The sequence below is a fragment of the Diabrotica undecimpunctata genome, chromosome 7 (assembly GCF_040954645.1).
Source record: "Diabrotica undecimpunctata isolate CICGRU chromosome 7, icDiaUnde3, whole genome shotgun sequence".
Taxonomy (NCBI): Eukaryota; Metazoa; Arthropoda; class Insecta; order Coleoptera; family Chrysomelidae; genus Diabrotica; species Diabrotica undecimpunctata.
This window is the reverse complement of record NC_092809.1, coordinates 18968940-18993356: the sequence shown is the minus strand read 5'-3', so window position 1 is coordinate 18993356 and position 24417 is coordinate 18968940. Positions and strand designations below refer to the sequence as shown.

Sequence of the window (24417 nt, the reverse complement as noted above, 5' to 3'; positions counted from 1 at the left end):
ATAAAATAGTACCGGACCGATTTATCCCACTAATCCTTACAATTTTTTCTAGAACTATATTGAATAGCAATGTAGACAACGGGTCTGCTTGGCGAACACCTTTGTTCACTTCGAATTCTTCTGAGCCTGTACCGTTGCATCTCACAGCACAAATGGTTTGTCTAATTGTCATTTTTACCAATCTTATTATTTTTTCTGGCACTTGAAATTCTTTTGGTGTTTCTATTAACTTGTTTCTGTTTATTGTATCGTAGGCAGCTTTGTAATCAATGAAAAGTACTTGTGCTTTAATGTTGTATTCATAGCAATTGGTCAGGATTTGTTTTAGCATAAAAATTTAATCGGTTGTTGATCTTCCTTTCCGAAATCCTCCCTGGTATTCTCCTAGATTCTTCTCTATATATATTATTAATCGTTTTTTAATTAGCGCGAATCCCTAAAGTAGTAAGTGGTTTCTTGAAAGTAGCTTGCTGAAGTTTTATTAGTAAAATTTCTTTTTGCGTAGTCTATTTTGACGTTGGTCCATTGGACGATTTCTTTAATTATGGCCTCGGTAAATAGCAGTTCCCATACATCTACTACCTCCGGATTGTCACCAAGTATTTTTGCTTTCTGACGTAAACCAGGTAATTGCAAAATAATGTTATGCTTTCTTGTGCGGACTTTTTCAGGTGGTTGGTTGTTGCGCCATTCAAATCCATTTTTTCCAACAAATGTTCCAGATGCGGATATATCGTATTCATTACCTATATGATTATCGGATTTGCCATTATCTGCTGATTGTTCAGAGTCACTAAAATGTTCACTCTCACTTACGGGGTATAAATCTTTATTGCTATCACTATCACATTCCTCCAGCCATTGCTCTGCAACCGATTCAAAATTCGGATCATCAAAACCTATGCGTTTTGAACGTATTTATAAATTATTTTTTGGTCGAAATAATCACTTCTAATATATATATATATATATATATATATATATATATATATATATATATATATATATATATACATGGTGCCATAACATGGTGTCATGGAAGAAGCGTCACAAAATAGCGGTCTTCACATTGATTTATTACTCCCCATCAATTCGTTTCTAACCATCTATTTATTCTTAGCAGGTTAAAAATAAAAACTGAAATAGAACTGAAAATGAAAATATCTTTAAGAAAATACAGAAATTAAACGAAAAGTAAAAAATTATAAGAATATCTGTCAATAAAAGATGTAGTAAAATAAACAGAAAAATTAAAAACCGATACCATAATATTATATATTTATTTATTGACAGATATTCTTATAATTTTTTACTTTTCGTTTAATTTCTGTATTTTCTTAAAGATATTTTCATTTTCAGTTCTATTTCAGTTTTTATTTTTAACCTGCTAAGAATAAATAGATGGTTAGAAACGAATTGATGGGGAGTAATAAATCAATGTGAAGACCGCTATTTTGTGACGCTTCTTCCATGACACCATGTTATGGCACTCATGCCGTGATGCTCGCCTTAGCATTTTGCTATAGAGAAAAAGTAATACAATGCCAGTATAGAAGCTTTGCTCAATAGAGATCTGCAAGGAAGTAGGCAATATGCCTGGCTGAAGAACATCCTGGATTGGACAGTACATTATTTAGATACACTATGGAGAACACTCTCAATTTGTGCCAACATCCACTGATGAATACGGAATTTAAAGAAAAAGTGAGTATCTACTATAACCTCAATAAAAATTACAAATACCACTGAAAAGAGGGGCTAGTTGATTGTTTACAAGACATACAAATAAATTATTAATTTTTTATTGGAGCCTACAAAGAAAAATAGCAAGAGAAGGAAAAGTTGAATTCGGACTATTTTAACTTATATAGTGGTACAAGCAATAAAAAAAATTATAAAACTAATGAATAAGGATGTTATAAAAATTATTATTCCACGTAATATATTTCTAGCCCCTTTCTCAAGACCAGGATTTTTGACCTAATTCGTGGTTACAAAACACCGTCTAAATAAATGTTAAACATAATTTGTGGTAAAAAGATCTTTTAGCGAGTTAAATAATTTACATTTCCATACGTTACAAAAGTACTTCGGCCACATTATTAAACTTAAGCAATTAATTTGCATCCGGTTTCCCAAATATTTTCCACATGCCATGGCGTTTAATATCCCTTCTATTATTACCGAAAATACACTATCTCATTCCTTTTAGTTCATTAACGAGCCGGCGTTCTCCATTTTGCTAAGGACTACCTACTAAATTGTCCAAATTTGAATAATTAATACCTCCAGATGGGACTTCTGGGTTAATTAATGTCGAACAATATGTTTTATGCATAGTTGAGTTAATTATCTTGAATTATCCGGGAGGAAATGAAAGCAATCTAATCTATTACATGCAAATTCGAGTGCTGGTGCTGCTGGTTGTCTCCATCCTACAAGTCGAAGCTCAACTCTAACTGATAAAACCACCTGGATATTTTACGCCTCTACTTAAATCGCTTTAAAATTGAAACCGCTAAAATTTACTCCCAATGAATTAAAAGTGGCATTGAAAATTGAGACATTTAAGCTAATAGTATTTGTTAGGCAATCCATTTTATTTTTTATGTTTAAACAAATTTTCATTTATTTTTAATTGTATGCAATAACTAAAGATCTCCTGAAATTATATTGCGCTAAGACTAACAATATATAATACGATAAAATATCAAAGAAACTAGATACCGCAATATACTGAATAAAAATCTGCACATAAATGTGGACAAATAAAGCATTTCACTTCGTTTAAAATTTACTCCAACTTGTTAACATTACCAAGTAAATACGTTTTCAAAAAGGGCTAACCATATGGATGTTAAAACGTCAATAAATGTTATTTTAAAAATGTGGTTCGGATTCCCAGTGTATACTTGAATTAGGTAACATCGTATCAGTGTTTTGCTCCTAGTTTTAGTGCTTTTTGTGAAACCAAACAACTACTTTTAAATACTATAATAGTAAGACCAGACTTTACCGTATGTATCGATAAGCCTAATTGCATGTCTTTTTTGGATCGATTAATTAATTAGCAAATTAATAATTTCTTTAAAAACTGGGCCAGCTACCAGTGGCGTAGGCCTACATAATATATATATTTTTGGAAAAAAATACATAAAACCTAACTAAATTTAACAAATAATTAAATTTTTCGTCTACTTTTGACTACAAGGGACCGATTACAAATACAGTTCTCACATCAGATCCTTACAGTTCACAACTTTTTAAGATGTCACAAAATATTCAGCATAATTCTACTTCAACTTCCTCATATGCAACTGCAACCAAATCAATTTTTCCAAAGACGGATCAAGCCATAGTACTGCATGCCAATAAAAATCTAAAATTGTTCGATTACGCCAAGGCAGTAGGTGACGCTATTGGCCCGAAACAAATCCTATTCGCATCCAGGATATCTAATAACAGAATTTGTATATATTTCTAATTCAGAACTCGTCGACAAACTTCTAAAATCTCATCCGATTTTGACAGTAGGAAACTCTGTGATGAGTTTTCGCAGGCTAGTCTCCCCCACAAAAAGAATAATAATATCCAATATATCTCCATCTATACCACACGACCTTGCAGAAAATGCTATAAAAGAACTTTGGCTCCAACTGGCCTACCCCGTCTCATTTTTAAGAGCAGGTATCCCCGTCGATGAACATTCGTACATCATGAACTTTAGAAGGCAAATATATGTTTTTACCTCTGATAGCAATTTCAATCTGCAAACTTCATCAGTTATCCCATTCGCAGGTAATGAAAACAGAATATTTTTGTCCACAGACAAAACAAAGTAAGAAAACGGACGACGTTTGAATTATGTAAACAATGTCCAGGAAGTTTCGATTTTTGTGTAAATGCTTCGAAGACTTTCATAAAATAAATGAGTTTGTGTTAGTTTGGTGTTTTTCAAAATAATGTGGGCGTTTCTTATATTTTTTGCCTTGAGTAAATTTCTTTATGTTGCCGTAAATTTGTGTATGTTGCCTTGAGTAAATTTGTTTATATCATATTTTTCACTTAATAAAGTGTAATTATGTTTTGTTTGTATACTTTTAGGATATTACAAGTTTAGTGCTCCTATGTTGTTACATAAATATGGTTTATGTTATTCGTATTACTGTTAAAATGTATAACATCTCCGATCAGAGTGTTCGGCATCCCGTGAAAATATTATTGCTTGACACCGACCACTCCGATAGGAGTATATTTTTTATTCGCTTCTTCTTCTTGAAGTTCCATCTTCAATCGAAGGTTGGAAATCATCATGGCTATGAGGACTCTATTGACTTTGTTTTGCCTTGCATAATAAGTTGTAATAATGCGTATTTTTGCCTTTTCATCACATATCCTAAGTAGTCTATTCGCTACTTTTAGATAAAAAAAATTGCTTAAGTTCACAAAACTGTTACACTGGGGAATAATTTGAAACTCAATTTCTGTTGAGTTAGTAGATTTTTTTAGCTGTTTTCTATAGGATTAGGCATGCTGGTTTCCAAACTGTTTTTAGTTTTCTTCATTACGTCACGTACGCTTTTTATGTGGGTGAGACGCATGTGGGTGTGGAGAATGACGCAGATAACTGCAACTGGTCTAGACTTGCCTGTTCACTTCAGTTACGTCTGTTATACTGTGGTGAAACGTTATGTGTCGGTTAGCAGTATTTAGTTTTTTGTAACTGAAGTGTATAGAACTACTTAGTGTGTTTGAACTGAAACGTTTCCTTATGGCTACCTCTGCTCCTACACGTCGTAAGTGCGAAAACAGTCCCGATTGTTATATATGTGACATATATATAGTTTCATCAATCCCAGTCGTCAAAGTACAAACATTAGTACATTTGTCAGACAAGCATATTTTGTCTATTTTAAAATGAAACTTGGTGATTAAGATAAAGCATAGGCACCTCATAAAGTGTGTAAACAGTGTGTTGAGGGTTTTCGGATGTGGACCAATGGAACACATGCTAAACTTTCATTTGATATACCTGTGATTTGGCGCGAGACCAAAGATCATTCAAGTAATTGTTACTTTTGTATAGTGAAAACATCAGGATATAACAAGAAAAGCAATTGTAAGATAGAGTATTCTAGTTTACTGTCAGCGATACGTCCAGTGCCGCATTCAGCCGAAATCCCCGTGTCAGTTTTCAATGAATTGTTCTCTTTGGAAGAAGGGGAATACAGATATAGTACAGATGAAAGCGACTCTAACGATGAAGATTTCGAAATTGAAGATGACTCCGTATGTAAGGGATTCAAGTTCCAAAAAAGCTTCACAGCTCTTAGCATCACGACTCAATGAGAAACACTTGCTTGACAAGAGAGCCTAGGTATCCTATTTTCAAACACAAGAAAGGGTATTTCTGTAATACTTTCAAAGTGATGGTGGATTTGTGTTTTGCCATAATGTAAGTGGTTTAATGGATGAATTGGGAATTTCAAACTATAACGCAACTGACTGGCGACTATTTATAGATCAAAACGGAGCGTAAAGTGTTTTTTCCTTCACAATTCAAATTTATTTGGTTCAGTTCCAATTGACCAATCAGATTATTTGCGTGAAGAATATGACAAAATAAAGAAAGTCATTGATCTGTCGCAATATCACATGCACCAATGGATCCTTTGTGTTGACCTTAAAATAGTCTATTTCCTACTTGGTCAACAATGTGGATACACAAAGTATCCCTGATTTTTGTGTATGTGGTACAGCAGAGCTCGTGCGCAACATTGGGTGCAGTCGCATTAACCGCCAAGACCGGACCTGAGACCTGGCGATCCAAACGTTGTACATTGTACACCACTTGTCGATAGAAAGAATATTATATTTCCACCTCTGCATATAAAATTATGTCTCATGAAGCAATTTGTTAAAGCTTTGCCAACTGAAGGAGACTGTGTGTTAAGTATCTAGTGTCGAAATTTCCTAGCCTGTCATTTGAAAAGATAAAGGCCGGTGGTGTTGATGGTCCACAGATTCAGCAACTTCTTGCAGAATAACATTTTGTGGTAACAATTTCAGAAATTGAGAAGAATGCGTAGTTGGCATTTAAAAACATTGTGAAAAATTTCGTGGAAATACACGAGCATTGCATTACGCCGACATTGTCCAGCAAGTCTTGGAGAGCTTCCAAAAGCTAGGTTGCAACATGAGCAATAAAGTGAATTTTTTACGTAACCACCTTGCTAATTTCCCGAACAATCTTGATGCGGTGAGTGATGAGCAGTGTGAGCGTTTCCATCAAGAATTTACACAAACTGAACATTGCAGAAAAAGCTATAAACGAAAACTAGTATCTTAATTTGTGAGTACTATTCATTAATTAAACAATTTTAATTGTACAAACCCGATTAAACTTACATAAAATGTTTTGTAAATTGTATATTTGGTACGTTTTTATTTTATGTTTCTGTATACGCATAATTTTTACGCATAATATACGAAAACAAGTGTCAGATCTAATTTAACAGAAAATGTGTTCCCCATAGTTATTTATATGCTTTATGGCATAAATAAAAACGAAAACACTAAATACAACATAACGGCATCCTAGAATACCTCAAAAATATGGTAGGCCATCAACCTGTTAAGCAGTAGTAACTAATAAAAAAACAATGTGTGTTCCTATCAAATCGGTTGCGCCTGACGAAGTAGTAATACAGATTTTCTTTATCTATTTTTATGTAACTTTGTATATTTGAAGTGAAATGTATGTAAATTGTATTATCATCACTGACTACGTTGTTGATATGCGTAAATCTTATTAACAACTATAAATTATGACTAAAAAAGTGACTAAAATATTTTTTAAATATATGATTTTGTAATCTAATATTCTAAATGTTAATTTTACTTTAGATTGTTATAATAGAACCCTTTTCTATTCAAAAGCTTTAATTAAATGTGTTTTTCCTCATAGCTTTTGTCATATTTATTATAGAACAAAGCTTGACAGTAACGAAACAAGAGAGAATGCTTGTTATTAACTCCTGGAATACAAAATGGGCAAATGTCGATTCCATTGTTTAGGTCAGTTAGCGCTAATGATCATTAATTTTCAATTTTAATTAGATTGTTATTGAAGTGCTATATTTACGTTTAGTCTACAATAATTGCAAACACCTACAACATTAATGTCATTTAATTATTTCATTAATGGCATTTTAATGGAAAGCGTTTGTAAATATTGCTACCAAATTTAATTTTTGAAATTATTTATGATTACATAAATCCACAACTTTTTAAAACTAAAATGGTAACTAATTAGGAGTCAAAATATAATAATATAATGTATTAATATAATTATTGTATTAATATTTTAATATAATTGTTTATACAGTATAGTTCATATTCAGTTTTTGTAGTGACTCACAAAAACAATGTTTTTTTTAGTACAAGCAAGACTTATTTTAAATTAATGTTAAATTATAAAATAAATAATGATGTTTTCATCCGTGGCTTTTTCTTTCAGTTTCATCTTCTATCCAAGGTTGCAAATCATGAGGCTACGCATACCTTCTTGACTGCTGCTCTAAATTGTTCTTCACTAGTATAAGACGCAATATCAGCAATCAGAGCAATAGGAGAAGCTTGCTATTGCTCTGATAAATAAGAGCCATATATTATGGCTTTGTTATAGCTAATATATTATACATTATTCAAAATGCCAAAGAGAAGACTATATACCTGGGAGTCACCAGCAGATCAAGAAGAGAGAATTGTAAGAAACCAAGAATAGACTATGTATTAGTTAGACAAAGATACAGGAACGCAATTATATCCGCAAAAACCTATCCAAGTGCCGACATAGGATCAGATCAGTAGTGACCAAAATTAGGGTCAAAATGAAAATATTAAAACGAAGAACAACAAATGCAAAAATCGATACAAGTAAATTAAGGAACCCACACATAAGGCGGCAGAGGAAATCAACAACGGATTAACGAATGTTAAAGAACAAATTCTTTAGAATTTGTCAGAATCAGAAATAGATAAAAGTCAAAAAGAAATTCTAATATTAACCAGATATAAAAAGAAGCAATGGATGACGGAAGAAATTTTAGATTTAATGGAAGAAAGACGTCAATATAAAAAAAAAGATAACCAGATGTACAAAAAAGTGGATAAACAAATAAAATACAGAATTAAGAAAGCGAAAGAACAATGGCTGAAAGAATAATGCGCAGAAATAGAAGAATACCAGAAAAGACATGATAGTTTTAACACACATAAAAAAACTAAAGAATTAACTCAACAATAGAACAAGGAAACCGGGAAGACTGAAAGATACAAATGGGAAACTTGTGTTGAATACTAACGACAAATTAAAGAGATGGACAGAATACATCAATGAACTGTTCAAAGACAATAGAACAGAACAGATGGAGATAGAAGTAGAAGAGGATATGGTTTTAAAGATATTAAAAGAGGAAATTAAAATGGCCGTAAAAACAGCAAAAATGGTAAAGCAGTAGGTCCAGACCAAATCCCTATAGAAACCATAAAATGCATAAATGATGAAACCTTAGACATTATAGTAGACTTATTTAACTCAGTATACAAAACAGTACACATACCGAAACAATGGTTACTCTCTACCTTTTGTGCTATCCCTAAAATTACAAACGCTAAATATTGCAGTGAATATAGAACAATATCACTAATAAGTCACATTCTCAAATTATTCATGAAAATAATACATGGTCGTATAAATGAAAAACTGGAAAAAGGAATAGATGATAGTCAGTTTGGGTTCAGAAACGGACTAGGAACCAGAGAAGCGTTATTTGCTTTTAATGTGTTAGCTCAAAGATGCATGGATATGAATGTTGATGTGCATGTGTGTTACGTTGATCTTGATAAAGCATTTGACAAAGTAAGACATGAAAATTTAGTCCAAATTCTACAGACAAAAAACGTAGACCATAGGGACTTACGAATAATAACAAACCTCTAGTGGAATCAAAAAGCACAGATCGTAATAGGTAACGAACCCAGCCCAGAAATTAAAATCAGGAGAGAAGTTAGGCAGGGATGTATTATGTCCCCATTACTATTTATTGTATATAGTGAAATCATTTTTAAAGAAGCATTACTATCTCAAAGTGAAGGAATAATAATAAACGGAAGATCTATTAATAACATAAGATATGCAGATGACATCGTGATTATGGCAAGCTCTGCTGAACAACTCCAATTACTGCTAAACAAATACAAACAGTTTCTGTGAAAAATATGGACTTAAAATGAATAAAAAAGACCAAATACATAATAGTTACAAAGAAAACAAATATACTAGTAAACATACATTTGAGTAATGTAGCGATAGAAAGGGTTGATAAATACAAATACCCAGGAACTTGGATTTCAGACAATAATGATCAAACAACCGAAATAAGAGTCAGGATAAAAATAGCACGAAATGCGTTTGTAAAAATGAAAACAATTCTCTGCAACAAAGACCTTAGATTAGAACTGAGAGTAAGAGCACTAAGTTGCTACGTGTTTTCAATACTGCAATATGGACTTGAAAGCTCAACATTAAAGCAAGAACACATAAACAAGAATGCGAAATAATAAACACAATAAAAATAGGAAAGTTACAATATCTGGGACACGTAATGAGGGGACAGCGATATAAACTGCTAAGCCTGATAATACAGAGAAAGATAAGAGGAGTAAGGAGTATAGAAAGAAGAAGAGTGTCGTGGTTAAAGAATTTAAGGGACTGGTTTAAATGCAGTTCTATAGAACTCTCTATAGCATCGGTAGATAGAGTAAAGATAGTGATGATGATATCCAACCTCCAATTGGGAGACGGCATTTAAAGAAGAATATATTATGGCATTGGAGCACAAATAAGCCAAATTTTTCACGTCTGAATCGGATCTCTAGAACGATATAACAGTTATTTCAGTATCTATACTTTATCAGTCGTTTGAGCTAATTCCGATTCAAACCAAATGTCTAACTAATATCTCCAAAAGCTTCTCACTTTCATTGGTTCAGGCACAATGGTGCCATCTTCTCTGGTGGCGAAGCTTGCTTCAGCTTTTGCTAAAAGCAAATAATATTTGCAAATTTTTCACAGACCAAAGGATAGCTGGCACCTCTGTATCCGAACCACTGAAAATGGTAAGATTTTGGAGACATTAGTTCGACTTTTTGGTTTAAATCGGAATTAGCTCGAACGGCTGATGCAGTGCCATAACATATGAGTTTTATTTTGATTAGAGGAATAGCAAGCTTTTGATGAAAGTGACTAATATTTGTAAATTTTCGACAGGCCAGAGGACAGAAAACAATTTATTAAATTGTTTAGTTCTTCACCACCATTATATAACCAAGTAAAACTAATTTAAACAAAAGATCAGAATTTCAAAATCTACGTAAAATTATAATTAAGTATATTATTTCTTATAATTCATTCATAAAACCACCAGAATATCCCACTTTTATTTTATTCTCCATATACTTGTAACATTTTTTTTGGTATCTCAAAATAATCAAACAACATTTTTAAAATTCAAAAAAGAAGGAGAAACATTTGTCAGAACAAAAAATTTTTATAATAATTTTTTTTTTAAATATTATGTTTTTCAGCAAAAACCCAATTTTATTTGGTGAGTTACTACTTTTTTACAACTATTCGTTCCACTTTATCAGATGATTTGTATTTTTATTTTAGATCTTAAAAATTATTGTAACCACAATTGAAAGCTCGAGTAGTAAGAAATAGTTACCTAATAGCCCCTTTTTATTGACTACAACTCATGCAAACTTAGTGCATTCTTACTTTTATACCAAGAGAGAGTTTGTCTCTCTTGGTATAAATAAATAGCAATCTGATAGATGCATTTACATGGGTACAAAGAGTTACGAATGTTGAGGTTCTTCGTCGCATGAGTAAACAAAAGAATTAATAAGAATAATCAGACAGGAAAATGCAATAATTAGGTCATGTGTTGAGAGGCAAAAGAAACGAATTAATTCAAGTTATACTTGAAGGAAAAGTACAGGGCAAAAGATCAGTCGGAAGACGCGAGAACTCGTGGCTGAAAGACCTGAGGAGATGGTTCGACCGCTCATCCGCAGAAATCTTTAGCGCAGCAGTTTCTGAAACTACAATTGCCATTTGGATCGCCAACCTTCGAAAGGAGACGACGCCATGAGAAGAAGAAGAGTTTGTAACTCTCAAAGAAGGCACTCATTTGATTGCCGACGTGTTGGGAGCTATCTGCGAGTTACTCCATCATAATTTGTAGTTTCTTGAGTGTGTCCACTACAGTCATCATGCCATCATCGAATCTGAGATGGTTTAACTTGTTCCTGTTGATGCCATATGTTGACCAATTTGTAGTTTTGAAGACGTCTTCTAGGGCTAGATTTAAAAACAGGGGAAGGGATTTATATGTTCTTCTAATTGTGCTATCATAGTTGCGTTTTAATATATTATATGTGTGGTCGGCGGATATAAGCAGACAAGTCAATTTTTTTAGAAAATTTTTATATTTATTAAATCACCTAAAAAAATTATCTACCGCTGGCATAACAAAAACAAGTCAAATGTTATACCTGTGGTTCCCTATCAAATAGTGACCTTTTTCATACTCACAATTTTATCCATTTTGAAGATGAACTTAACCAATCAAGTCCTTTTATCTGGTTTAGATCGGCGTATGCCTCACCAAACGTTTGACTTAACTGATTGGGTACAGTTATCAGTGAAATCGCTGGCTAGCGAAAAGACTGAGGGAGTTATGAAAAAAGGATATATTATATAAATGATTGATTAAATTCGTAATTTGGGTATTAATTACAGTGCGTTTCTCACGTTTCTTATCACTTCCAATGTTTTCGTTAATATTATACCGTGTGAAATGTATAAGTATGTACGTATAGAAAAACTAAACACAAGGAAATGCAAAGCTGAGAAGAAATTATAGCGAAATTTACTAACAGGTTATCTTACGTTACAAGGAAAACCAATATGTTCAGGCGAAGCCAAAGTATTAAGGTTATGCCGAATAAAATGTAAAGATCGCTTTAATGTAAACAAGTTAAAAAGTGTTCTGATGAATATTGGGGTTTAGGTTCGTACTCAAATAGAGCAACAGAAATGGCATCTCTTATTCAAATAAAATAAACTGCTTCAGATCGACCAAGAACAATGGATCTGAACAAGGTTAAATCCAGGTCAAGAACTTTGATTTATTCTCGTTTTATTAACGGAAATAAGAAGCCTATCTGTCATGATTGTCTTCTTAACGTTTTTGATGAAAGCAAAAACTTTGTTTAAACTATCGGTCTATTGCCAGTAAGATTCAATCTACGATCGCAGGTACTGATGTAGAAGATAAAAGAGGGAAGACACCAAAAACGAAAATTACTGAAGAAAAACGAATTCTTCTTCTTAAGGTGCCATGCATTTCTGCGTAGGCGTCCACCGTACATCGTCTTGTCAGGTGAGATGTTAAATAATTCTGTTTTTAGCAGCATTGCGAAGCATTTCATAGCTGTGGATTCCTGTCCATTGTCGAATATTGCGCAGCCATGACATTTTTTTACGTCCGAGACCTCTCCTACCCTCTATTTTCCCTGAAAAACGAATAGAAATAAAAAATCATATACTTTCATTTTCACTATACGAAAGTCATTATTCACGGAAGCAAACTTCGAAAAAGTACTTACAAAATATGTAGAGGAAACGTTGTTAGCCACCTTCGAAAGAAAATTCTTGCGACACATATATAAGGGCACAAAAGAAAACGGAGTATGGCGAAGACGATACAACTCTGAACTATACCAAATATACCAGGATCCGGACATTATAACATTCATTAAAATAGGACGGCTGCGTTGGATAGGACATGTAGAAAGAATGGAAGAAGGCGAAATACCAAACAAAATATTCAAACAGATGCCACTAGGAAAAAGAACAAGAGGAAGACCGAAACTGAGATACTTAGAACAAATAGAAAATGATATAACAACCTTAAAAATAAAAAACTGGAGAAAAAAAGCACGAAACAGATCAGAAAGGAGAAGAATCCTGGAACAGGCCAAGACCCAAAAAGGGTTGTCGAGCCAGTGATGATGATGATACGAAAGTCATTATTCACGTAAGCAAACTTCGAAAAAGTACTTGCCATCTCACATAACTTTACAAAAAATGTACAAATTGTTCAAACAGTCCACACCTGCGCCCACATCTATCAAAATTTATTTATAGGATGAAAAAGACAGAAAAGATTTGATTTCACGTTCAAAGCGTCTATGTATCTGTTGATACGTATTTCGACTTAATAAGTCTCATCAGAACAGTTATTCATAGCCGTTCTTAACGTGAAAAATAATCTTCTCTGTCCTATTAGGAAGCAACAATAAAATGGCTTCGTTATGGACGCAATAGCGACATCTGATAGAAAAATCGGTAAGATAGTTTCGAAACAAATTCAGATTTCTGCTTTAATCTGGAGTCTTCTAAAACGAAACTTCGAAACTATCTTACCGATTTTTCTATCAGATGTCGCTATTGCGTCCATAACGAAGCCATTTTATTGTTGCTTCCTAATAGGACAGAGAAGATTATTTTTCACGTTAAGAACGGCTATGAATAACTGTTCTGATGAGACTTATTAAGTCGAAATACGTATCAACAGATACATAGACGCTTTGAACGTGAAATCAAATCTTTTCTGTCTTTTTCATTTTATTCGGATCTACTCTGTATGAGTACAAGAAACAAATTCGTTAAGGATTTCTGCTTATTTGAGAAGACATGTCGTGGAATGCAAATTTTAGATTCCCCATATCTCTATTAACATCTTTATCAACGTCTGGCTATGCCTTGCAATTTTTAGATGGCTCCAGATTAAAGCAGAAATCTGAATTTGTTTCGAAACTATCTTACCGGTTTTTTTATTTATAGGAATTTAAAAAAGCTTAACCTCAGATTTAAAAAGCCAAAACTTGATACATGTTTTACTTGCGATAATTTTATTGTGCAATTAAAAATTTGAACAGATGACCAGAAAGAAAAACTGTCTTTAGACCACAAATTTTGGCAGAAACTAGCAAAGTGGTAATTCTTGAGGATGCTGTCTATTTGGCTTACAAAACAAAGAAAACCCTTTGACTTACTTGGACTTCCAAAACAATAAAAAAACATTTTTTTATGATTAGATACGGTTGTTGTTTTACTTGAATGTCACTTACAAATAGCGAAAAGAATCTGTTAATTTTTAGACAATAGGTCGTTTAAGTTAAATGAAATATTAAAAAATCTTTTGTAGGCGCAATATACCTATATCACAAAAGCTTCAACGTAATGTATACTGAATATTAAAGATAAAATTAAAAGAATTTATTACGGAAAATTATGGATATGCTCGTTTAACTAAGCTTTCTCTCATATACGGCTCAACTAAAAATTAAAAAATAATAAATGGGACAAGAGATTTAATGAAAAATGTAATAAAATAAATCAAGGTAATAAAAAAATTTAATTAAAACTGTAATACATACTTTATTTTAATGTCTGCTAATAATTTAAAATAGTTCTACACAAAAGAGTAGAAAACCTTTGAATTTTATTCATATTCATCGATTTACTTTAAATTTTGAGAGTAGGTAGGAAATAGCTCAAATATCGAAATCTACTATATGCCAGTATGTGTTTTTATATTCACACGACCATTAAAATCTTTCACTAACCATCTTATTAGTCGAAATAAATGCAACAAAACAAGCAAACTTGTAAAAACCGAGCAAAAGTTCAACAGAATTTGAACTAAACATCCAATGCGATATTTCCATCAATGCTGTTCTAAATCGACTGACCCATACCTAATTCCAATTAGCCTTTAAAAACAAAAATTTAATTCCTCTTTCGTTGTTTTGTACTGCGAGTCCAGCTAAGAGCGTTCAGCATGCAGCTCAGAACTTGTTTGCATTTACAGCCGCGAGGGAGCGCTTGCTTTCCGGAGAGCCAAGGGATTGTCTGAACCGGCCCGGCTCTTTGGAAAATTATTTCTATTTTTGCTTCTTTCACTTGCAGTTGCAGTTGAAAGAGGTTCAAATAATGGAATTTTTGAATAGAGTTGTCAAAGCTTTCAGGTGAATTTCAAGAAAAATATCAAGCGGAGGAATACGAAGTTAGATCATTTGCATTTAAAGTTATACGTACTAATATTTTAATTTATACTAATTCTGAGTTATCGTCATATCTATTTATGTATTTTAAATTAAATGGAAAGTTGCGTTTTAAATAAAAAGTGTCAATTCTAATATTTAAATCTTCTCTACTCATAAGACGAATTGCTCCAATTGGTGTCTTAAACAGAAAAACTGGAACAAAAATTGACAGAATGTGCTATTTTCAGATGATACCAAGGTTTGTGTTTAGAAATTAGAGTGTATATTAAATACAAAGTATGTGAAAAAAGAATATAAAACATAACTCAAATATATCTCAAACCAGAACACATATCAAACAGAAAAAGATTTATGGCAAACTCACTGTAAGCAGTTCAGTGGATGTTTTGCAATGAGGTCATATACAGGGTGGTCCTTAAGTAATTGTACAAACAAAAACCATAGATTCTGCACTTTAAAATATTACGATTTAAGCCAACTTGGTTTAATAAAATCTTGATATTAAGAAAGATACAGGGTGTTAAAGTGGAAATTTAAAATTTTATTTTTCGCTATTTACAAACTTTTACGTTTGTAAATTTTTTTGGACAAAAATTTACAGTTGGGTGTTTTTGAGTAGGATAAATTATAATTTTATGCTTACTTTTATGTAACTAATAAAGGGCGCCACATATGCAACATATGTGGCATAAATTTGCACTTAACTTTTTGCTCTTTAAGTTAGCTCTATTTGTGTTAAAACATAAAAGAGATACATTATTTTTACAAAGAAAAGGTATACTTGTTAGTAACCTGAAAATTTAACCGTTTCGAAATAAACGCATTTTATAAGTCAGCTGCACAATAATTGTTAGTTTGATATTTATGAGGTAAAGCACTGAATACCTGTAGATAAGCATAATTCATAGTTTATTCTTATTAAAACAACTCAAAGATGATAATGTAACATCACAAAATGCTTTGTTATAGGTGCTAAATGTTTTATTGACATTGACAGAAAAGATATTTCATCTTCTTCTTTAGGTGCCGTGTCCGTATTCAGACGTTGGCCGTCATCATGTTTACAATTTCCCTTTGCTATCGCTTCTTAAGTTTCTATAATGGCGTTGTATTACTTTTTCTCTATTGTAAAATGCTAAAAACCCAAAATATGTGGTTTATGCAAGATGGTACACCACCACATAGTAGAGAGAAGGCAGTTAGAACATACTTAAATACAACTTTTCTGAACGTTGGATTGGTCGTGGTAGTCATATTCCTTGGCAATGTGGTGAGATATTGATATAATTATTTAATTAATAAAAAATCCGAAAAGAATACTTATTGTTCATTACGTAAATTGTTTACCCATTTTTATTAGGACAAATAGAAACTAAAGCACAGGTATTGAATAACACATATGTGGCTTGTTTCATAATACTTTTGCTACAAATCTAACCGGAAAGACTCAGCATTTTTACAAAAACATCATCGTTGTCCTAATAACCGATATTGTTATAAATATAGTAAACACACAGGCAATTTAACTCAGCATAATATTGGTTCGTTAGTAAATCATAATAGTCCATTTGTTAGAGATGTAATTATAGTTACTCGTAAGCTGTAACGTAATCATATTGTTGGATTATCTTGTGGTAGATGTGTGGAATGTAAATTATATTTTGTGTGAGTAAATAGAATTATTTATTAAATTTTTATACAAACTAATTAGTAGAACATGTGAATTTGTGAATTACTGGCAAAACGTGGCGTCTTCTTGGAAATTATTTGATTAATGTCAAAATTGTCAATTGCCGACTTGATCCCGTCAGATTGTTTGATCTTGAACATAAAACGCACGGACATATGACAGGCTCTATGTTGCCGCACTAAACTAATTTTCTAAAAATGTCCTAACATACTCCCGGCGTTGAAGTATGCTTCAAAATATAGTAGGAAACAAGTAAATATCAAAGCAAAAAAAACTTAGTCCCGAGATAAAACACTGCGACACTATTAATCTTCTATTGGCAGTGGAAACAAATATCGTGTAGATCTGGTGATGAGTCCATTGGAAGTTTTGATTTCAGCTACTCGATTTTCTCCATCTTTACCAGGAAATAATTTAATTATTCTTCCCATAATCCATCTGCATGGAGGTAGATTGGTATCACGGATGATAACTAAGGATCCGGGTACAATGTTGTTGGTAGAACTGTGGTGCCATTTATAAGATTGGTGTAGCTGGCTGATATATTCTTTGGAAAAGCGGTTCCAAAATCTCTGATGCAGCTGTTGAACATGTTGGAATCTGCTTAGTCGATTCACTGGGATAGGTAAGAGATTTGGTTCAGGAATGGAGACTAAAGGACGTAATGTCAAAAAGTGGGAAGGAGTTATTGGTTCCAAGTCAGATGGATCTTCTGATTTGGCAAACAATGGTCTCGAATTTAAAATACATTCAATTTGGGTAAGCAAGGTGAGAAATTCCTCATATGTCAAATTTATATTCTTAAGCGTTCTTTTCATATGAAACTTCATTTGTTTCACTGCTGATTCCCATAAACCCCCAAAATTTGGGCTATAAGGTGGGGAAAAATGCCAAATTATATTTTTTGTTAAAGCAAAATCATTAATTTTATTTTGGTTTTCATATAAAAAGGTTTTGATAGACCTCAACTCTTTATTAGCGGCTCTAAAGGTTGAACCATTATCAGAGTAAACATTGGTAGGAATTCCTCTTCGTGATAAAAATCTCTTAAAACATGCAAGAAAACATTCAGTTGTCATATCAGTGAGTAATTCCAAGTGTACAGCTTTTGTTACAAAACAAACATATACACAAACATAACATTTTAAAATTTTACTTCCACGACCTTTTTTTTCTTTCAGTGGAAATGGACCTGCATAATCAAGTCCTACGTTTTCAAAAGGATAGGCAGGAATAATGCGTTCATTGGGTAAAGGTCCCATTTTTACACAATTGTGAGGAGGTTTCACACGAAAACATTTAACACATTGTCTTACAATTTGTTTTACTAATACCTTGCCAGAAATAGGCCAATATTGTTGTCTGATTAATGACAATAGAAGCTGTGGCCCAGGATGCAAATTACTGACATGGTAGTGTGTACAAATTAACTTGGTTAATACATGAAATTTCGGCAATAGGATTGGTGTTTTTACATTTTCTGGCAATGTTGAATGCATAAGTCTACCACCTACTTTAAGTAATCCTTTATCTAATATGGGAGACAAATGAAGCAATCTGGATTTTTTGCTCAATGGTTTATCATTTAACAAACAGAAAATGTCATCATGAAAGGATTCTGCCTGCACAAGTTTGATTAATAGCAGAAACGAATCATTGGTTTCATGGACAGTTAAAAGTAAGCTTGGGGCTCTTGTTTTATTTTTAATATTTCTAATAAAACGCATTACATATGAAAAAACTCTTTTCATTTTATGCAAATTGGAAAATCTGGTAATAAAATTAGTAATCCAGCTGTTCTGAACAGTGGAATGAAGTGATACATGAACAGATCGTTTAAGCTCTGGTAATTCAATTACTTCATCAGTTGAATCATTAGGCCACAAATCAGGATGTTGTCTTAAAAACTGCGGTCCCTGGAACCACAGTTGTGATTCAAGAAAGAATTCAGGAAAGATTCCACGACTAGCTATATCTGCGGCATTTTCCTTTGTATTGATATAATGCCAACTATCACTACTGGTGAGTGATTGTATTTTTGTTACCCTGTTGGCAACAAATACTTGTAACTGGCTAGGTTCCAGTTTTAGCCAACTTAATACAATTTTTGAATCAGACCACATGTATATCGGCATATTTAGAATTGATAAAGATTTGGTGACCTTGTCAATTAATTGGGAACCTAACAAAGCTGCACACAATTCAAGTTTAGGTATTGTTATTGATTTGATAGGAGCGACCTTTGTTTTTGAACACAGAATGTGAGAATGGTATTTGCTTTCTGGATCTATGCTGCATACATAAATACAACTTGCATAAGCATGCATTGAAGCATCACAAAAGCAATGGATGCTTGTAATTTTATGACCTGATCCAAGTACTGGTCTTGGAATGTGTAATTTATTTAGACATGGTAGTTGATTATACAGTTTGGTCCAACTGTTATTTAATTCTGGAGGGATTATTTCATCCCATGGTTTTTGAAGTCGAAATAGAGTTTGAATTATTAGTTTAGCAATTAATATAACTGGACTTAGCAGACCTAAAGGATCATAAATTTTGGAAATGATAGATAATATTTGGCGTTTAGTAAATAAATGATTGGAATTTACAGTAAGAGAAATTTTGAAGCAAAGAATATCTTGTTGACTCATCCATTGGATTCCAAGAGTTTTAAAACTATCAGAATCTCCTATGTTAATAACATTGTTGGAAATATCATTACAATTAATGTTAAGAATGGTTTCAGGATTATTGGAAATCCATTTTCTCAAAATAAATTTTCCAGACTCTAAAATTTTAAAAATATCATTACATCTCATTTGTAACTCTTGTAAATTGTTTGATCCTGTCAACAGATCATCTACATAAAAATCTTCTAATATGGATTTTGCAGCTAAAGGAAACTGAGATTCATGTTCAAAGGCTAACTGACGCATGCATCTCATTGCCAAGAATGGAGCTGATTTTTGGCCATAGGTTACAGTAGTTAATTGATACACGTCAATATTATCTGTTGGATTGTCTCTCCAGACAATTTGTTGTAGTGGTCTATTCTCTTCATGTACAATTACTTGTCGATACATTTTTGACACGTCTGCAGACACCACATATGTGTACTGCCGAAATCTAATGAGGATGTCAAAAATATCATTTTGGATTTTTGGCCCTGTGTACTGTAGGTCATTAAGAGACCATCCAGATGTAGTGGGACATGAACCATCATAAACTACTCTTAGTTTTGTGGTAAGACTGGTTTCTTTTAGTACTCCATGGTGGGGTAAAAAATATGATTTTCTAGAAGGATGTAAGCTAACAGTGGGGTTAACTTTAACCATATGTCCTAGTTCTTGATATTCCTTAATGAATTGTTTATACAAATCATTAAGTTCCCTATTTCTCGAAAATCTTTTTTCTAGTAACAAAAATCTGCTAATTGCTGTATCTAAGGATTCTCCTAATAATTCAGGTGAAAACTTAAATGGAAGCTGAACAATAAAGTGTCCATTTTCTGATCGAGTGGTAGTGGTTTCAAATATTTGCTCACAGCAAATATCATCTTTTGATGGTGGTATGGGATCTTGGATTGAATCAAGTTCCCAAAATAGTTTTAACTGCTCATCTTCGGCTATAGTTCTAGTGAAATGACACACTGCATGAGTTGTCTCATAGGGGACAGCTCCGTTTACTATCCAACCCAATTTAGTGTTTTGTAAACTTGGCAAACCTTTTCCTAGGTTGATTTTTCCATCACAAAGGAGGTCCCAAAATAGGTGGGCACCAATAATAGCATCAATGCTACCAGATTCATTAAACAAAGGATCAGATAATTGAATATTGCATGGGATATTAAAGTTTTTAATATCAAAACTGGTTGAAGGAATTTGATTTGAAATAGCTGGTACAGCATAAAATATGGATGAAATACTAAAATTATTAACTCTGGAACATATTGTAATTTGACATTTTTTGGTAATATTTGATACTGTTTGATTTATACCACTAATGGCTAGGTTAGTAGGAATCATGGACATATTTAATTTTTTACAAAAACTTTCTTTTATTAAGTTTGTTTGAGCACCACTATCTAAAATTGCTCTACATGGAATTAATTCATGATTATTGGATTTAACATTAAAAACCACTGTTGATAAAAGAACTTGGGTATGTTTAATATTCATTGTTTGTGCAGAAAACTGATGGGTTACTGTTGGTGGCATCTCATCACTTTGTACACAGTTAACTGATGATGAATCTAATGGAGATTTTAAAGCAGTGTCAGTTGAATGTTGCTGACTATTTTCAAAATGTATTAATGAGTTATGTTTGGAATTACATTTTATACATGGTCTTAAAGTACATTCAGCAGCTTTATGTCCATGTCTCAAACAATTATGACACAACTTTAAATTATTGACTTTAGACAATCTATTTTTTGTATCTAATTTTAGGAATTCAATACATGAATATATTAAATGGTTACCTTTACACAAAACGCAAGACTTTCTTTCTGCAACATTAACTTGGAAAACTCTTTTTTGATATTCACCTCGACTATCACGGTTTGCATGTTTATAATTAAAACCAGAATTATTACTATAATTGTTATTAGGTTTTTGACTACTTTGGTCTTGAATTTCTTCCAAAGTGTCCACTTTTACTTTTAGAAAATTAAAAAATTCAGTTAAAGTAGGAAGCTCTTCTTTAATATGACATTCCTTCCACTCTCTATAACTTTGTTTATCTAATTTATCGGAAATAATATAAATCAATAAAAGGTCAGTTAAACTACTTTTTGTAATCTGTAAACTGTCAATGGATGACATGCTATCTGAGACACTATCTAATAAATGCCTTAAATGTTTAGGTGATTCTTTTTGGATGGAATCTAAATTGAAAATGGCTTTAATATGTTTATTGACTAATAATTTTTTATTATCATACCGCATACAGAGTGCATCCCATGCAGTCTGATAATAATTTCCTGAGAATTCAATTTTATCTACAATACGTTTGGCATATCCGTCCACAGATTGTCTCAAGAGTTGAAATTTATGAATATCTGGAAGTGTGGTATTTGAATGAACTACACTGGTAAATGTGGCTTTGAATTCCAACCACTGTTCAAAATCACCTTTAAAAACAGGTATTTTCATTTTTGGCATCAAGAGATGATTTAATGAGTCTACATGTGGTGTAGAACTAGGAGGCAATGTATTAATTACTGTATTAGTGTTAATGTAATCTTTTAAAAAACTAATTGCTTTAAAATACCTATTTTCAAAAGCATCTCTTTCATCAACTTGTTCTTGTAGTTTATCTTCACTGGTAGCAATCTCAATTTGTAGTTGGATCTGATCAAATTCAACTAACAAATTGCTACCAGAGTCATGTCTTAACTGAACTTCTGATATTTCAGGTTTGCTAGATGGTGTAGCATTTTTTAATATATTCACAAAGTTCTCTAAACTTGTTAGTTTGGCTTTATAAGAACCTCTGATTCTTATATTGTTGGCTAAGCTACTCATTTTTAAGATTTATGGCAATCTTTCAAAAACAACACTTAAGAATAATAATAAGAAATACCTTGCTAGAATACTAATACTAGCTGATTGATAATCTATGGCGTTATACAATCAAAATATGGAAAAATCTGTTTATGGTAATTTAAATTCAAATACACTGTTTGATCAAATCTTAAAGATAATAGAAATGGAACAAACTCACATGTACTGATGGATTTGGATCCTCTAAATGGTAAATGGGACTGTCTTCGACCTCTGAACAGCCTCTAGTTACAACTATGGATTCTATTTTACTCACACTATCCGGCTAGAATTGACCAAAATATGTTGGATTATCTTGTGGTAGATGTGTGGACTGTAAATTATATTTTGTGTGAGTAAATAGAATTATTTATTAAATTTTTATACAAACTAATTAGTAGAACATGTGAATTTGTGAATTACTGGCAAAACGTGGCGTCTTCTTGGAAATTATTTGATTAATGTCAAAATTGTCAATTGCCGACTTGATCCCGTCAGATTGTTTGATCTTGAACATAAAACGCACGGACATATGACAGGCTCTATGTTGCCGCACTAAACTAATTTTCTAAAAATGTCCTAACACATATAAATAAGTAGTGTCATCGATAGGTTATTCCGTGTTTATATAAGTAACCAATGAACGAGATACATCACAGTTTAATACATTATTTAACTTCTGCGACAAATAAGATGTAGTTCCATAATATACCATAAGATTTAGATATGTGTCCAAAATAATATTTTTAACCATTATACATTATAGCCACCACGTAGCCCCGAATTTAATATGCTTGATTTTGGTGTATGGGGCGCATTAAAACAACTTGCCTATAAGAATCCCATAAACATTCGCAACCAACTATGGGAAGAAATGAATACTGCAGCAGTTTCTTTAGAACCAATAATGCTATTTAATATGAGATGATCTTTTATGGAATATATTGACAAATAAATTATAGAAAATGGTGGACATATCGAACACTTACTTTAACAAAAAGTTAGGATATTTAGTTTAACTATTTCTTAATTTGGTTTGTAAACAAAATGTTTTGATTATGAAGTTAATTTAACATAAAACGTAAAATGTTTGATGTAAAATCCTATTATTCTGTTATTTTGTCAAATCCTATTATTAATTATCCTGCTGATAATTATATTTATTTTATATACAATACTTTCACAATATTTTATATACAATACTTTTTTACAATATATAATATTTTCGTTAAATATTAACTTTAGTTAAAGGTATTTTATACCAAAATTCAGAAGTATTAATGATTTTGCCTATTTTTTCTTCGTTGCCTGTAGTAATTGCCTTAGATCAGAATTATGCAGCTGATTTTTAAAACGCGATTACATCGAAAACTGTTGAGTTTTGAAGTTATTAATAATCATACATTTTTTTGTTAAAATATTGTATTTAATATTTTTTATCCCAAATACAGGTAACTTAAAGAGCAAAAAATTAAGTGCAAATTTATACCAAATATTTGGCATAAGTGACGCCCTCTATCCGTTACATCAAAGTGTGCATCAAATTATAATTTATCATAGTTAAAAGTACCCAGTTGTAAATTTGTATACATAAATGTTTACAAACATGAAAGTTTTAATGAAAAATTAAATTTTAATTTTGCACTTTAACACCCTGTATCTTTCTTAATATCAACATTTTATTAAAGCAATTTGGCTTAAATCGTAATATTTTAAAGTGTAGAATCTACTGTTTCTTTTTGTACAATTACTTAAGGACCACTCTGTATATATTCTTCTGGACAGTGAAAGTAATATTTTAGAAGATATTTTTCTATAACATTACAGCTTAGCTGTTTAATACCTTTTGGTAAAATATTGAAATAGTTATAATTATGGCAATTTTTGTCGAAAGACGTAATCTACAGCGATTTGTTTGTAAGTAGTGACAGTTTCGCGTATTGTAAACATGAACATTAGAACGCTTTATTAAATGGG

General features: G+C 32.1%; 1 protein-coding gene across 1 annotated transcript; it reads right to left on the bottom strand.

Moving 5' to 3' along the window:
- Nucleotides 1–423: 423 nt before the first annotated feature.
- LOC140446296 (uncharacterized) lies at nucleotides 424–22422 on the bottom strand. Its single transcript, XM_072538834.1, has 3 exons — nucleotides 20895–22422; nucleotides 18051–20792; nucleotides 424–899 (listed from the first exon to the last, which is right to left on the bottom strand). Exons 1-3 carry the CDS (start codon nucleotides 22420–22422, stop codon nucleotides 424–426), a joined length of 4746 nt encoding a protein of 1581 aa, XP_072394935.1.
- Nucleotides 22423–24417: the final 1995 nt, after the last annotated feature.